This window comes from Astyanax mexicanus, chromosome 6 (assembly GCF_023375975.1).
Source record: "Astyanax mexicanus isolate ESR-SI-001 chromosome 6, AstMex3_surface, whole genome shotgun sequence".
Lineage (NCBI taxonomy): Eukaryota > Metazoa > Chordata > Actinopteri > Characiformes > Acestrorhamphidae > Astyanax > Astyanax mexicanus.
Window position 1 is genome coordinate 43,122,649 of NC_064413.1, and position 14,614 is coordinate 43,137,262.

Genomic DNA, 14,614 nt, shown 5'->3' on the forward strand with positions numbered 1-14,614 from the left:
TCCTGATGTACAAAACACATTCCAGAATGATGGCAATCATCACATGTATCTTCTCTGAGTGGAATATGTGTGCCCAAACAGCCTCATGGGAAAACAACTCTACAACCACAACAGCCCGTCATCACGTGTGCTTTAAAAAACATCCTGTAAACAGAGCTGGGTTTTGATGCCTTTTAACAAGCTGGCCGTAGCACATGTCTATGTGTCAATAATTAGCGGATAAAAAAACGCACCAACCTCAGCTTCCCATAAAGTTTTTCTTAACCTTATGCATTGTTTGCAATGGTATTTTTGGGGCATTGTTCTCATCCCTTCGAGCATTTTATGAAAGTTGTGACTTTTATGGTGTCTAGGTTGGGCATGGCGCAAACATTGAGGATATGAAAATATTTCTGGTGTTTTTGGTCTGTTTTTATAAATGACCTGCAGTGCATTGCCGGTCAAGTTCAAATCTAAAATACTTCCAATTATACTTTTGTACATTTTTAGCAAAGCGTGTTAAAAACAACTGTTACATTAGTTCACTTACACTAAAATGTATCATGTAAGTTTTTAGAAAGTAAATTTAATTACTACTACTAATTAAAAAAAAAATTTAAGTACATTTGTAACAAGCTAAAAATTACAGTACAGTATATTAAAATATGTTTTTATACCCAATGAAGTATACTTAAAGCTCCACTAGGTAGGATTGAGATTTTGTGCTTGTGTGCTCCCCCTACAGTTGTAGAGTGTAATAAATGTTTCAGGCGGATTAGTTTCTCTTTCTCGTTTTCTGGCTTTCACAGACATATTCGGTCTCTTTCCAGCTTCTATCATGTCTGTATGTTAGTTTGTAAAGAATGAACCAATAGTCCTTGTAGAACTGTTAGAACTAAAGGTCGGAAAGCAGGTTGCAGTTCTCGTGAGCGTTGGTCGCGGCCGCCTCGGAAAACTTACAGAGTCTGATTTAAGCTCAGAGGAGCTCCGGCACAGACACGAGAGCACCGCTATTCCTCCTATTACACCTCAATGCAGTGCTGCAGTGAGTTTCAAGCTGTAATTTTACTTATTTAAAAAGATTAAAAATCAAGAAAATCCTACCTACTGCTGCTTTAAAATGTGCTACTTACAAAAGACAGAAGCAAGAAGCATATTTGTACTCAAATGTAAATATATTTAACATCAATTCTAGAATAGTGATACAGTTGTAATACTCATTAAACATATTAGAATTTTACTGTAAGCATATTTAAAATATGAGGTTACATACTGTAAATGAAGTAGTGTGTTTAAATGTTACTTAAGTATATTTAAAATATCTCCATTTTATTACAGTTAAGTACACTTAGCACAATTTAAGTAAGATTTTGTACTATTTTTATACAATTAAAGTATAAAAAATACAAAAAAGTTGTTCCAATTCAGCACTCTTTAAAGATACTAGTTACTAATGCGGCTATAAGAACATTTTAGTGCACTATAGCAAAATAATGCTTAGTATACTTTTTACAAGGGGAAGCATTGAGCTGTTGGGCAGTGTAGCCATGTTCTCTGGAGTGATGGTGCTTCATCTAGTTTTGTTTGAGATTTTGAGTTGTGGATGGGGTGGTGATCATCTAACACCCTGACCTCACCAATGCACTTCACAGCAATGGTCCAAAATCTAGTAGAAAGCTTCCCTTGGACAGTATCTGTCATCATGAACTACATTCTATTGGTTCTAGTAACTAAAATCGGGTATTATATCCTACTGTAATGTAAGGGTCACTAATTTTTTTACTTTTTTTTCTCTCTCATTCTCATGCTCTGTTCATCTCTCTGGATGTCCCTCCACCAATCAATTCATCTGGCTGTCCATCAATGTTCATCTTTTGTCTCTGATAGGGCCCACCTGGTCCTCCTGGCCCACCTGGACGTCCTGGGATATTTAGCTGCCCTAAAGGAGTAAGTGTGACCCCTCCAGTCTTTCTGTTTTCCCTCTTTCTTCTCTCTCTCTCTTGTGTGTAAATGTTTCTCCTCAATACTCAATATCCACTTCACCTTCACGTTTATATAGACAGTGTTCCCGGTTCCTCCTCGGCCTCACTGCAAGAAGACTGTAAGTGACAGTGTGTGTGTAGCCCTGATCTCAGTCTCACCCTCAGAGAATGCATAACCCACTGTCTGTGCAAGTGTGTGTTCGATTATGTCCTGTACATGGTGCTTTCTGCATGGATGTTCAATTTCATTTTGGAAATCACACCATAACCAGGGCTGTGTCTTTCTGTATCTTTTTACTACATCATCATCTTAAAAAAAACTGTTTATGATCATTGCATGCAGTTTAACAGTAGTTCCAGTAGTTATAGTACTTATAGAGCGTCCAAAGCCCTCTATAGCGCTGTTCTGTGTATAGCTACCAATCTGAAACACATAAATGGTGGGATCATTGATGTACAAAGGAATGTGCTGGGCTTTATAAGAACAAAAACAGCACAAGCTAAATGAGTGGGATTTGCAGCTTCTCTACAGCCCTGGAAAAAAATAAGAGACCACTTAAAAATGAGGAGTTTCTTTGATTTTACCAAATTAAAAACATCTGGAATATAATCAAGAGGAAGATGGATGAGCACAAGCCATCAAACCAAACTGATCTGCTTGACTTTTTGCACCAGGAGTAAAGGCATAAAGTTATAAAAGCAGTGTGAAAGACTGGTGGAGAACAACATACCAAGATGAATGAAAACTGTGATTAAAAACCAGGGTTATTCCACCAAATATTGATTTCTGAACTCTTAAAACTTGCGTATGAACTTGTTTTCTTTTCATTATTTGAGGTCTGAAAGCTCAGCATCTTTTTTGTTAATTGGGCCATTTCTCATTTTCTGCAAATAAATGCTCTAAATGACAATATTTTTATTTGGAGTTTTGGGAGTTTGGAAATGTTGTCTGTAGTTTATAGAATAAAACAACAATGTTAATTTTACTCAAACATTTACCTATAAATAGCAAAATCAGAGAAACTGATTAAGAACCTAAATACATTTTCCCAGAGCTGAAAATTGATTATATAACTTTATTTTAACTTTATTTTAAAATATATAATGATTTATGATCAAGCTACTTCTTGCACTCATGGATAATGGCTAAAGACCTTCTGAGCTTTCTGATTGGCAGATTTAAAGGAGAAATCTGGTGTGAAATTGACTCCAGAATTCTGAAATACAGCGCTTTTAGCTGATGCTCCTAACAGGCTTACAATGTATCTTGAAATTAAGTCACAATAAGTTGACTGACGAGCACAAATGAATAGGAGGGATAGGGGAACAGATTGCACAAATTATTCAGTGGAAATATTAATGCGTTCGCATGCATTTCAAGCATTTCACTACAACCCAAGTCCATTTCACACTGGATTTCTCCTTTAATTGATGCCATATTTGAGCCACTCTTTAAAGTTCATAGTCTAAAGCAGAGATCTTTGCTTCCAGTCCTGGAGAGCCGAAGCACCACACAGGTTGTGGTCATAATACATCAGTTTCTGATTAAGAAGTGCTTTGTAATATCCTAATGAGCTGAAACTGGAGTAGTAGATCTTTCTAGGACAAAGACAACAATAAACAGTTGGTCAGTGCACTCCTAAAGCATACAGTAATACTGAGGCTGAACTCTCTCTCTCTCATTATGGTCCATAACTTAAGATGCATCAATGATGAACCTGCTTCCATCATGTTGCATGTCATATAGACATAGTTTGAGTTTGAGTATTTTAGTATCGTTCTGTGAGATAAACTAACCAACTCACAACATGTTACAATACTGTACAAAAGTCTTAGTGCATCATTAAAAAGGTTGATTATGGTTGATAATGTTGAAAACTGAGACGTTGGTCAGAAGATCATAGATAGAACAGCACATTTTGGCTTCCTGACTTCTCTTTGAACTTCAAACACTGTATGGATCAGTGTAGTTCCACCAGCAGCTCATCTGGTTAATTTTATTACAATTTGATTAGTTTATTTATTAGAATAAAGTTTGATTATTTAAACAAGATGTTAAACAGAAACTGCAAGTACTAGTCTAAGCTAAGCATATGTAGTTTATTTATATCATTTCCTAATTTGTTTTTAACAAATATACACTTAATAAACATATTTACAGACACGTGCTCAAGACTTTTATACAGAACTGTACACAAACAGAAGTTTGAAATTATCTTAGAATTCAAGTGCATGGGGAATGCTGAGATTCTGATTTTTTTTTTCTGATGATTCTGCACTCTTGAATGACTTTTTCTTCTATACTTAATTGTAAACTTTTATTTTCTAATAATGATTGGTCTGTATGTCTATTTAGCCAAATAACAAATATTAATACAGATTATACCACAGTTAGTTCCAACCCTGCAATATGATTGGCTGAGAGGCTTTTATGATTGACATTATCAGCTGGTAATCCACTGTAACCAAATATCTCCATGTATTACTCCGCTACATACAGGTAACCTAGCAACAATGCAGCGCTTACAAGCCAAACAGTGCAGCTACAAACAGAGCAGCAATATAACTATTTTAACCAAACTGATCATATTTAAATTGCACTCTTTTAATAAACAGCGATAATAAAACCGTGGTTAATTAAATGCTATACATTTTTTGAAGAATGTTTAACATGTAACGAGAATGTGTAAAACTGGAAAAGTCACCAGGCAGTTTGTTGATAAAAACCCAAACAACAGAACAACGTCTCAGTAATTTCTTAATTTTTTTATGCAAGACTATGTGCTGCATTTGAAGAAAGAACAACACCACATTTTGTCTGATGAATAACACAAGTGCACATAATGCAGTTGTTTCATATTTCATAAAAAGCACATCTGCATCTCTTCTTTTTCTGCCTGATGGGTTAAATATTCTGTTTGTCCAGCGCTCGATTTCTCTGCCAGATGTTTTCACTCTAAAATCATTCTGTTCAGATTAACACCGCTTTGTTTACTACTGTTCAAACACTGCCAATCATCCTGATCCACATCTCACATCTCTGTTTTTCTCCCTTTTTGGATTTGAACAGATCAATGGAGATTCTACTTCAGGTGAGTTTTAAAGGTCTATTGATTTACAGTTTCTTTTTAAAGTGCTTCCTTTCATCCTGGATTTAATAGTTCAGCCTGTATTCACAAACAGATAAAGTCAGCTATTTGTATAAGAAAGAGAGTTTCATGAAGGTCTAATATTAATGAATTTAATTTAAGTTTTAATAGAGCAATTGATGTTTTTATTGGGTATATAATATGTATTTAAATCAAAAAACAAGACAGTAGTTCTGTACCAACTACACTCCCTACTACATGGAATGCATGTCTAATACTGCTTCATGCACCAAGCAAAATGCTTTATTTATTAATAAAACAGACAAAATCCTTTCATTATTAACAGTTTGCCTCAAACTGTTGTTTTTTCTCTTGTTTATTAAGCGAGGAACAGTGAGAGAGATACAGTACATAACTAATTTAATCAAATACTGTATATGATTCATATCAGTTTATCCAGTTTTAGCTATAGTAAGACATTACTCAAAGGAGCAGTGTTAATGGACATGGTTAATCTAAAGCATTTTAGCCCAGATATGATTTTTCTTAAATGTTTGAATAGCAATCACAGTGAGCACTTTCTCTATATTTTATAATTTCAGTGTGACCTTTTTATTTGTTCATTGTGTTCATTATTTATGATTATTTATGATCAAACATTTCCATTTTATTTATGCATCATATATTATCAGCATTGATCATACAATCTAATGTTAACTAAATATATAATGTCAAAATAACTGTCTGTCTTTTAAATTTAAAAAGGAAGTGAATGTTTTTGAAAAAATAAAAAGTGGCAATGAAATGTTATATGCTTTATTAATCCAATCACAGCTGGTGCTAAAAAATAGCTAAATAAAATAGAAATATATACAATATCAATAGATCACATTTGGTTTTGTTCGACCATCAGCAGTGCATCATCAGTGCAAACCTTATTGAATAGTTAGTTTACGTATTACGTTATAGAAATGTTGTCCAGCCCATCCATGTTATTTATCCTTGCTTTCCCTGTTTTTCACCTAAAGAGGGAGCTAACTGTACATCCTCAGGAGCCAAAGGGGAGAAAGGTGAAAGAGGGCTCCCAGGGCCCCCTGGACCCGCAAGTATGTCACCATGTAATACCACTAAACCACATGTCATAAAAAAACACATATCATTACTGTTCACAGAAAAACTGTGAACCTTTCCTCTTTGTAGAAATGTTAATGTTATGTTATTGAATTTTATGATGCATAGAGTTAAATCCTGATGTAACATGCTGCAGATTTCACAACATCACTTTCATCATTCATTGTTTTAGGAATGGGATCACACCTGATTATTTATAATGTATGACATTTAATTAAATAATAATTGTTAAATGGGTTGGACCTTTAAAATGAAAAGTAGATAGCACTTTACTTGGATGGTCCATTTGATGGCCTCTTTGATGCTCAACTGACATTTAACTAACATTCAACTACATGTCTATTAAATGCAAATGAACTAAAAGGTGAAAGTAAATGATTCTCTATTGAATAAAACTCTACATTCAGCTCTAATCCAAACGCTTATCTTAATATTTTAGGATTGGGTTTAGGGTTAGATTTTAAGCTTAGATTTTAAGGTTAGGGTTAGGTGTAGGGTTTGATTTTATGGTTGATTAAGGGTTAAGGTTAGGGTTAGTTGTAGGGTTAGGTTCTATTTTGAATCATTCAACATAGGGTTATGGACCATCCAAGTAAAGTGTTACCGAAAAATACACTTTTACAATGAGCTGATTTTGTCTTTTGTAAAAGAGGTTGTTCACACATTCATAAACTGTCCACAATGACCTGTAATGCATATAGGATGTTCAGTATATGCCTTATAAAGGGTTCATGAGTTAAACGAAGGATGGGGTTCCATTAGGAATATTTCACATCTTTTAAAGAGTCTCTTTAGGCTCTTATGGTTTAAGAAGAAATTTCTTCTTAAAACTCCTTATTGCAATGTTCTTATATAAATCTTATATAAATCATTATAGGGCCGGAGCTGTAAACAGTGCTGCTCATTATCTCAATAATTAATTTAAGACATTTAGTAAGATATTGGTAAATGAGGCCCACTGTTTGTGAAGTATAAGAGCTGTAGTTCTTATGGTCGGGTGAGTTTCAGTGCTGCATAGCAATCCCATTATCAGCACTGCTTCTCCTTTCCATAACCGCTCACAGTTCTGTAAGCACACTTGTTTATTGTAACTGATTGTGCCTTCGGTTTGAACGTGTTCATGAGTTGTTGTTTTTTTTGTTTTTCCATTGCAGTTCCGATGCTGGAAGCAGGCAGTACGGTAAGTCTGACACGTCTGATTATGGTGTTTGGCTTTGATGCGAGTCGGCAGACCGTGTCTGAGTGAAATTGTGTTAGAAGTGTAAACCTGCATAACACCCTTTGTTTTTGTCTGCGTTGGCTCAGGGCATGCTTATGTGTGGTTGTGCTGAATGCTGCATGTGCTCTTGTGTTTTGGGATATGTTTACATTCCTGTTTGTGTGTGTGTGTGTGTGGGGCAGGGGCAGAAAGGTGACCTGGGCTTCCGGGGAGAGAAAGGGGAGAACGGAGAAGCCGGCATGCCAGGGCTACCTGGAAGATCTGGGCTTGTGGTGAGTAAACATGCTCACTGGGGCTGGGCGATATCGTAAATCAAAAAAATACTTATATTCTTCAGTTCTCTTAATATACTCTCAGTTACTTACACAAGGATTGCAAAAAAGATGTGCCAAAATATTTATTCTATATTTATTTTCAAGGGAGTCAAATCCATATAGGCATAATTAAACTTCTACAAAACCAGTATATAAGCAATAGTTTAGTTCAGCAAGTAAATGTTTTTAGACATTCTCTGAAAAAAAAAAAAAAAAAAAAAAAACACAGGCTGAATTACCTACAATTTTTTTTAGCAAGTTTCGTCACCTCGCACCGTAATTACATTTTGGGCATGCGTTTCCATGGAGATCCATGTAAACACAACAGCAAGTGGAAATGAAGGAGCTACTGAACAAATTCCTCATTGTAGGAAATACAAATTCATCTCCCGATAGCTTGGAGAACGATATCAGGATGAGAAAGAGTCAGTGTCTCTTCTCTGCTTCAGTGTCATTTAGAGCACTTAGACGGCGCCATCGTGCTCCATGTGCAAATCTTGATATTACATGACAACGCAATGTCATGTGACCAAGAAAGCCAAAAAATATTTTTCACAGTCCCCCTGAAAAACTAATCCAATCCAGATAGGGTTTTAAAACAGAAATTTGATCAATCAAATTAATTTGATTGACCTCCCAGGTAATGCTGCACGATATTGCAAAAAAACTCACATTGCAGTGTTTTTGTTCTGCATTCCTAGTATCCAAATAAAACATGTAAGAAATTAAATAAATGATATAATCTGCATGTGGTAGATAGATCAGGGGGGAATTAGAACACTATACATTTTCTTTTGTATCAAACAGTAAAAAAAGTTGCAACACAACATGTTTAGAATAATAATATTATTATTAATAATAGTAATGACATTGCCCCTGACATTACAATGCCCCTGGCCATTTTGCATGTGCACAATGCGAATACTGAAACAATATATTGTGTAGCCCTACTCCCGACCCAAATGTTCACACAAACACACACACATATACACAGTACAGCACTGTTTCTGAACAGCTCAGTGTTTGCTTTGTAAATCAGGTGATCACAGAGATAAATTCATTCTTATAGAGCTGACATTTTCTAATAGATTTATTACAAATCTCTCTCCCCTTTTATTCCCCAGCTCTCTATCTCCCTCTCTCATCTCTCTGATCTCTCCCATCTCCATTCCTCTGTTATTTTTCGCTCTTCTCTTTTTCGTACATTTCTCACTCTCTCTCTCTTTGTCTCTGCCTCCCACTCTGAAATCATATTTCTTTCCTATCTGTACTTCTCCTCCTCGCGCACACCCAATCCCTCTCATCTCAGAGCTTGTTTGATCTTAGTCTTTGTGACTAAGGAAAGTCATGTTTGATTTGCCTTTGTGAAAATTAATTGCCATGATGAAAAACCGCCTCCAAATTTCTCACTGCCGCACTGCCTCACGTAATTAGAAATGGATGGATTGGCAGGCCTTCGCTCAGAGATGAAAAAGAACCCATGTGAAAACAAAACCAAGCATCAGCTTCAAAACTCTGTGAGATAAAATGACAGAGATTGGTTTGGTTTCTTTTGCTTGACAAATCCAAATTACAGTGATATGAGAAGCAACAAGTAAATAATACCCACTTTCATTTCTGTCCTTTGTGAATAATTAATCAAACTATATTAATGAAGCACTTTTTGTATGAATCTGATTAAAACTACTTCTTTACAAATGATTGACAGAGCAATAAAACAACCAAAATAATAAAACAAAACAAAGTGGAGTTTTGTAATAACATCTTTTTGGGAGTAGGACAACACCCTGAACTCCACCTCTTCATTTCCCAGACCCTGCTCTAAAATTAAAGCTGCACTTCTGTTGTTTTTAATCATTTCTTTTATATTAAAGTTTCTCAACAGGTCAAAGTAGCTGAGTCAGCTGTGCTCTTTTAATAACCTACAGTGACATTTTGAGTACAATATACAGCTCTGAAAAAAATAAAGAGACCCCTTCAGTTTCTGAATCAGTTTCTCTGATGATGCAGAGCTTTCAGACCTTAAATAATGCAAAGGAAAAAAAAGTTAATATTCATAAAGTTTTAAGAGTTCAGAAATCAATATGGTGGAATAGCCCTGGTTTTAAATCACAGTTTTCATGCATCTTGGCATGTTCTCCTCCACCAGTCTTACACACTGCTTTTGGATAACTTTATGTCTTTACTCCTGGTGCGAAAATTCAAGCAGTTCAGCTTTGTTTTGATGGCTTGTGATTATCCATCTTCCTCTTGATTATCAAAGAAGCTCATAATTTTTAAGTTGTCTATTTATTTGGGAATATTCTCCTCCCTCTGTCACCATCTGCTTGTAGTCTTTCCCCCCCTCCCATGAAGGGCAGTGACGGCTCAGTGGTTACAGCCCTGACTCATTGATTACAAGATTATGTCTTCTAAGGCACTACTGTGTGTGCGCACTGCACAAATGGTGAAAAGGCGGAGGTCACGTTGCATCTGTGCACAGCACAAGTATAGTGAACATGTTTGCAACAGTGATTAAATGATTTCTGGTCAGGATGATAATGTTCATGGTTTATCTCTGAAGGGTCCTAAAGGAGATTCCATCATTGGGCCTCCTGGTCGTCCAGGACTACAGGGACCTCCTGGAGCCCCTGGCATTGGGCGAGCAGGTGCGACTGGACCACCAGGACCACCTGGACCCCCCGGGCCACCTGGCTACAGCTCCGGTGAGAACGGGAATTGTAAAACTGCATTGTGTTTTCTGGCTCTGACCCTTTTCAGTTTTCACATGTGGAACTTTTGAGGATCTGTATCGTAACACACACCTCAAAGAAATTACAGTGGTCCATCTGTTGGCCAGCTGAACTGTACTGCCATCTGTTCAGTATTGCATGCACTGCTAATGATTTTCTTGCTCGATGTACCAAATCAGAGCCTCCATCAGCCAAAAATTACTGATGATGATGTTGACTTTTGGAACTGCTCTTCATGCTTCTATGCTAAGCTCTCTGTTCTGGTGATAAAAGCCATCCCGTTGATGAACGTCAGTGCTGAGGGGCCAATTGGGCTGTTAACTTTTGTCCCACTGAGGTCACCTCCCTGCTGGCTCTGGCTATTTGTTTCACTATAAAGAAACAGGCCACGCTGACATCTGATCAGATATCTGCTTCTCTGTGCCTTTAAAACAAAGTTTTCTAATAATTAATAATTACTTATTTTACTGTTTATTTCAGGTGCTGCTTACCCTGGCCCACCTGGGCCACGTGGACCTCCTGGTCCACCTGGACAAGCTTCTACATCCTCTAGCTCAGTAAGTACCACAGGCAATGCAGCTGTAATGAATATATCTCCTCTAAAAAGTTGTATAATACAGCTCTGGAAAAAAAATTGAGACCACTTCTGAATCATTTTTTCAGATTTGGCTATTTATCTGTATATGTTTGAGTAAAATGAACATTGATGTTTTATTCTATAAACTACAGACAACATTTCTCCAAAATTCCAAATAAAAATATTGTAATTTAGAGCATTTATTTGCAGAAAATGAGAAATGACCGAAATAACAAAAAAGATGCAGAGCTTTCAATTTTTGATCACAGTTTCACAGTATATTGGCATGTTCTCCTCCACCAGTCTTACACACTGCTTTTGGATAACTTTATCATTGCTGATGTAAAAAATAAAGCAGTTTAGCTTGGTTTGATGGTTGTGATCATCTGTCTTCCTCTTGATGATATTCCAGAGGTTTTCAATTTGGTAAAATCAAAGAAACTTAGAGCTGTATGTAAACAGGTTTAGCCTAAAACAAGATAATATAATATTTACATAATATTGTCCAAAATGTACTTAATGAGTTGGGATAATTATTTAGTTTTGCACCAGAGCAGCTAGGATAAATCTATTAAATAATGCACGCCTTCATCCAAACTCCAAACTGCAGCTTTATCCAAACTGTATTAGGGAATGTTGTATCTCTGTAGTATGAGGATAATGATGAGAGATTTAATGATTTAATAATGTTGTTTCCACAGGTAAAGAAATACTCAAGCCTAGAAGCATTGAAGCGTGATTCATACATGGAAGAAGTGGGGACATTCGCCTTGGTTACAGACACATATAAACTCTACCTCAAAGTGTCAGGAGGTTGGAGAGAGATTCAGGTAACACGCTGAACTATTTTAATAAACCATGTGAATGAAGTTTCAGCTGAGACCTAGGTTTTAATACTTGGTTATATTAAAACCTTGGTTTAAAAAAGCTAGGTTATAATCCATCACAATGACCATTACAATGGCCATTTTTACATCAGAATGAGATGTTATAACAATGGCCCTTATGACATCAAAATGGCTATTATGACTTCAGAATATGGTGCCATCACAATGACCATTATGACATCAAAATGAGATGCTATCACAATGGCCCTCATTACATCACAATGGATATTATGACATCAGAATATGGTGCCATCACAATTACAGTTATGACATCAGAATGGAGTGGAAATGGATTGCCATCACAATGACCATTATGACATCAAAAATGGGGTGTCATCAAATGTGGTTCCATTACAATGTTAACAGTGACATTACAATGGCCTTTATGGCATCACAGTGGAGTGCCATCATAATGGCCATTATGGCATCACAATGGATTGACATCACAATGGCTATTATTACATCAAAAATGGGATGTCATCAGAATGTGGCTCCATCACATTGGTCATTATGACATCAAAATTCATTATTGTCATGTTGCCCCTAATGACATCATAATGGATTACAGACAAAAATCCACTGTGACGGTAGCACTTCATGATCTATTTAATAATGATATGACATTAGCATGAGTTTTGTCACTTCAGTATTTGCAGATCTGCAGAGTATATGTTATCAAGTATTATTAATACTATAAATGATTTTAAACTTTTGAACCTCAGTTTTACATAAGGAGATGTTCTGTTGTGTTTGCAGCTGGGAGGACTGGTGGAGGTGTATCCTTCTCAGTTCCTGTCACAGGATGATGTAAGTTTCAGTCACCTTGTATTGCAGTTTAGTGTTTGATTATCTATTGTTTAATCAGCTGAATTGCATATATACTCATTTTTAATATTAATAATAATAATAGTATTGTTACCACATTGTCTTTTGTTGAAATATTGGAAGAGTGTATTATGTGCAGCTTGTATTGAAGAGCAGTTGTGAGATGTTTACTCAGTAAGACGTGTTAGGAAGTGAGGAGAGCTTCTAGAGGAAGTGAGGTTTGACAGAGTGTGTGCACTGCAGTGACCATGTCAGCTGTAAAAAATGCCTCTCTAATCCTCTATAGGCTGGCCCCTTAATGCTGACCCCTCGACTCAGCAATACCCCTACAATCCACACAGGAAGTGCGGTAAGAATGGATGTGTGTGTATGTGCATGTATGTGTGTGTTATACCTAAATGCATAGTTTTCACATAGACAAACATATTAAGGAATACAAATTAATAATTGCTGACATGCAGGAACATCCATTAAAGTTATAATTGTGTTGATTATTGAGCAGTTAATAGTACAGCAATGCAAATAATATAGTGTAGAACTCCTCAGAATGTACCATACATTTCCCAGGCTATTCTTCTCTTATTCAAACATAGAAATACATAATATTTGACGTTTGTCATGGTTTCGTATGAATACAGTTAGGGAAAACCATTGGCTGGGTTCTAGCTTGTGTTCCTGTGGTTTCCAGAGATCCAGTTTTAGACAATAAATTATGGTGCTGTCCATCCAGCACTGTTGAATGGCCATCCCAGCCAGTCTAGGTTTATGTTAGTGGTTAGCTGCAGGGCAAGCCGTGTTGAAGGATTGCCTCTGTGAAGCACATGCTCACTGAAGATGAGGACAATGGGGTAAATGGGGGCATGCTCAAATTAGGCATAGAAGGGTTTTTCTGAGAACAGTAGGAGAAACAAACAAGTTGTTATGTGTGTCCACATGAGCATGTGTGATTATATTTAGTGTTTAATCATTATAACTATAACTAGTATAGAAGAGACAATATACACAATAAACTCAAAAAGTAATCAAGTTAGACCAGTTCAATTTGATAAAGTGACAGATTAAAGAGTGATTTTACAGTTAATTCAATTTAGTATTACAAGAAATACTCCTTACCTACATTTTAGTTCTGCATCTTAGTTTTTTCAACAATACATATTAAGTTGAGCCTCAAAAACATTAGTAAATGAGCTGCAGCCGCACTATTTTGTATTGCATGGCGTGGTCCTATTCTTAGACTCCTGACAATGGGGGGGGGGCTGTATTGTTGATGAGATCTGAATGTATGATTTACTGTTTCTCAACATACTGGCAGACAGTTGCACCACTTTAGAACTGTTAAATGATGCACATATGCCAACCAGCCATTTCTTTATAACCACCGCCTTGTTTCTACATTAATTTGATCATTTTATCGTACTGTATTATCTTCATTTACCCTGTTCTTTAATGATCAGGAGATTCACTGGACTAATACAGAGCAGCTATTATTTTGGGTGTTGGTCATTTTCAGCACTGCAGTGACACTGAAATGGTGGTGGTGTGTTAGTGTGTGTTGTACTGGTACAGGTGGATCAGACACAGCAGTGCTGCTGGAGTTTTTAAACCCTGTCCTCCACTCTGTTACACTTCTACCTAGTTTCTCCACCTTGTAGATGTAAAATGAGACAAAGACAGAAGCTCTAAATCTGTTGCTACATTATTTGTGTTGGTCATCCTCTAGCCCATTATCAGGGCTTACAAGATGCTGTGACACTGAGGTGTTTAAAAACTCCAGCAGCACCGCTGTGTCTGATTCATTTACATAAGCACAACAAACACTAACACACCATCACCGTGCCAGTGTCACTGCAGTGCTGCGAATGACCCACCACCCAAATAA

General features: G+C 36.5%; 1 protein-coding gene across 2 annotated transcripts in view; it reads left to right on the plus strand.

The window, feature by feature from the left end:
• col15a1a (collagen, type XV, alpha 1a) overlaps nucleotides 1–14,614 on the plus strand; it is a 121,436-nt gene that overhangs the window by 96,812 nt on the left and 10,010 nt on the right. The window contains exons 29-39 of one of the 2 annotated variants that reach the window (XM_049480444.1): nucleotides 1,867–1,926; nucleotides 2,039–2,080; nucleotides 5,032–5,053; nucleotides 6,079–6,156; nucleotides 7,336–7,361; nucleotides 7,583–7,672; nucleotides 10,278–10,419; nucleotides 10,927–11,003; nucleotides 11,725–11,853; nucleotides 12,667–12,717; nucleotides 13,022–13,084. In XM_049480444.1, the coding sequence (XP_049336401.1) occupies nucleotides 1,867–1,926; nucleotides 2,039–2,080; nucleotides 5,032–5,053; nucleotides 6,079–6,156; nucleotides 7,336–7,361; nucleotides 7,583–7,672; nucleotides 10,278–10,419; nucleotides 10,927–11,003; nucleotides 11,725–11,853; nucleotides 12,667–12,717; nucleotides 13,022–13,084 (780 nt within the window). The remainder of the gene's footprint in view (nucleotides 1–1,866; nucleotides 1,927–2,038; nucleotides 2,081–5,031; nucleotides 5,054–6,078; nucleotides 6,157–7,335; nucleotides 7,362–7,582; nucleotides 7,673–10,277; nucleotides 10,420–10,926; nucleotides 11,004–11,724; nucleotides 11,854–12,666; nucleotides 12,718–13,021; nucleotides 13,085–14,614) is intronic. The other variant, XM_049480445.1, reaches the window with a different exon arrangement.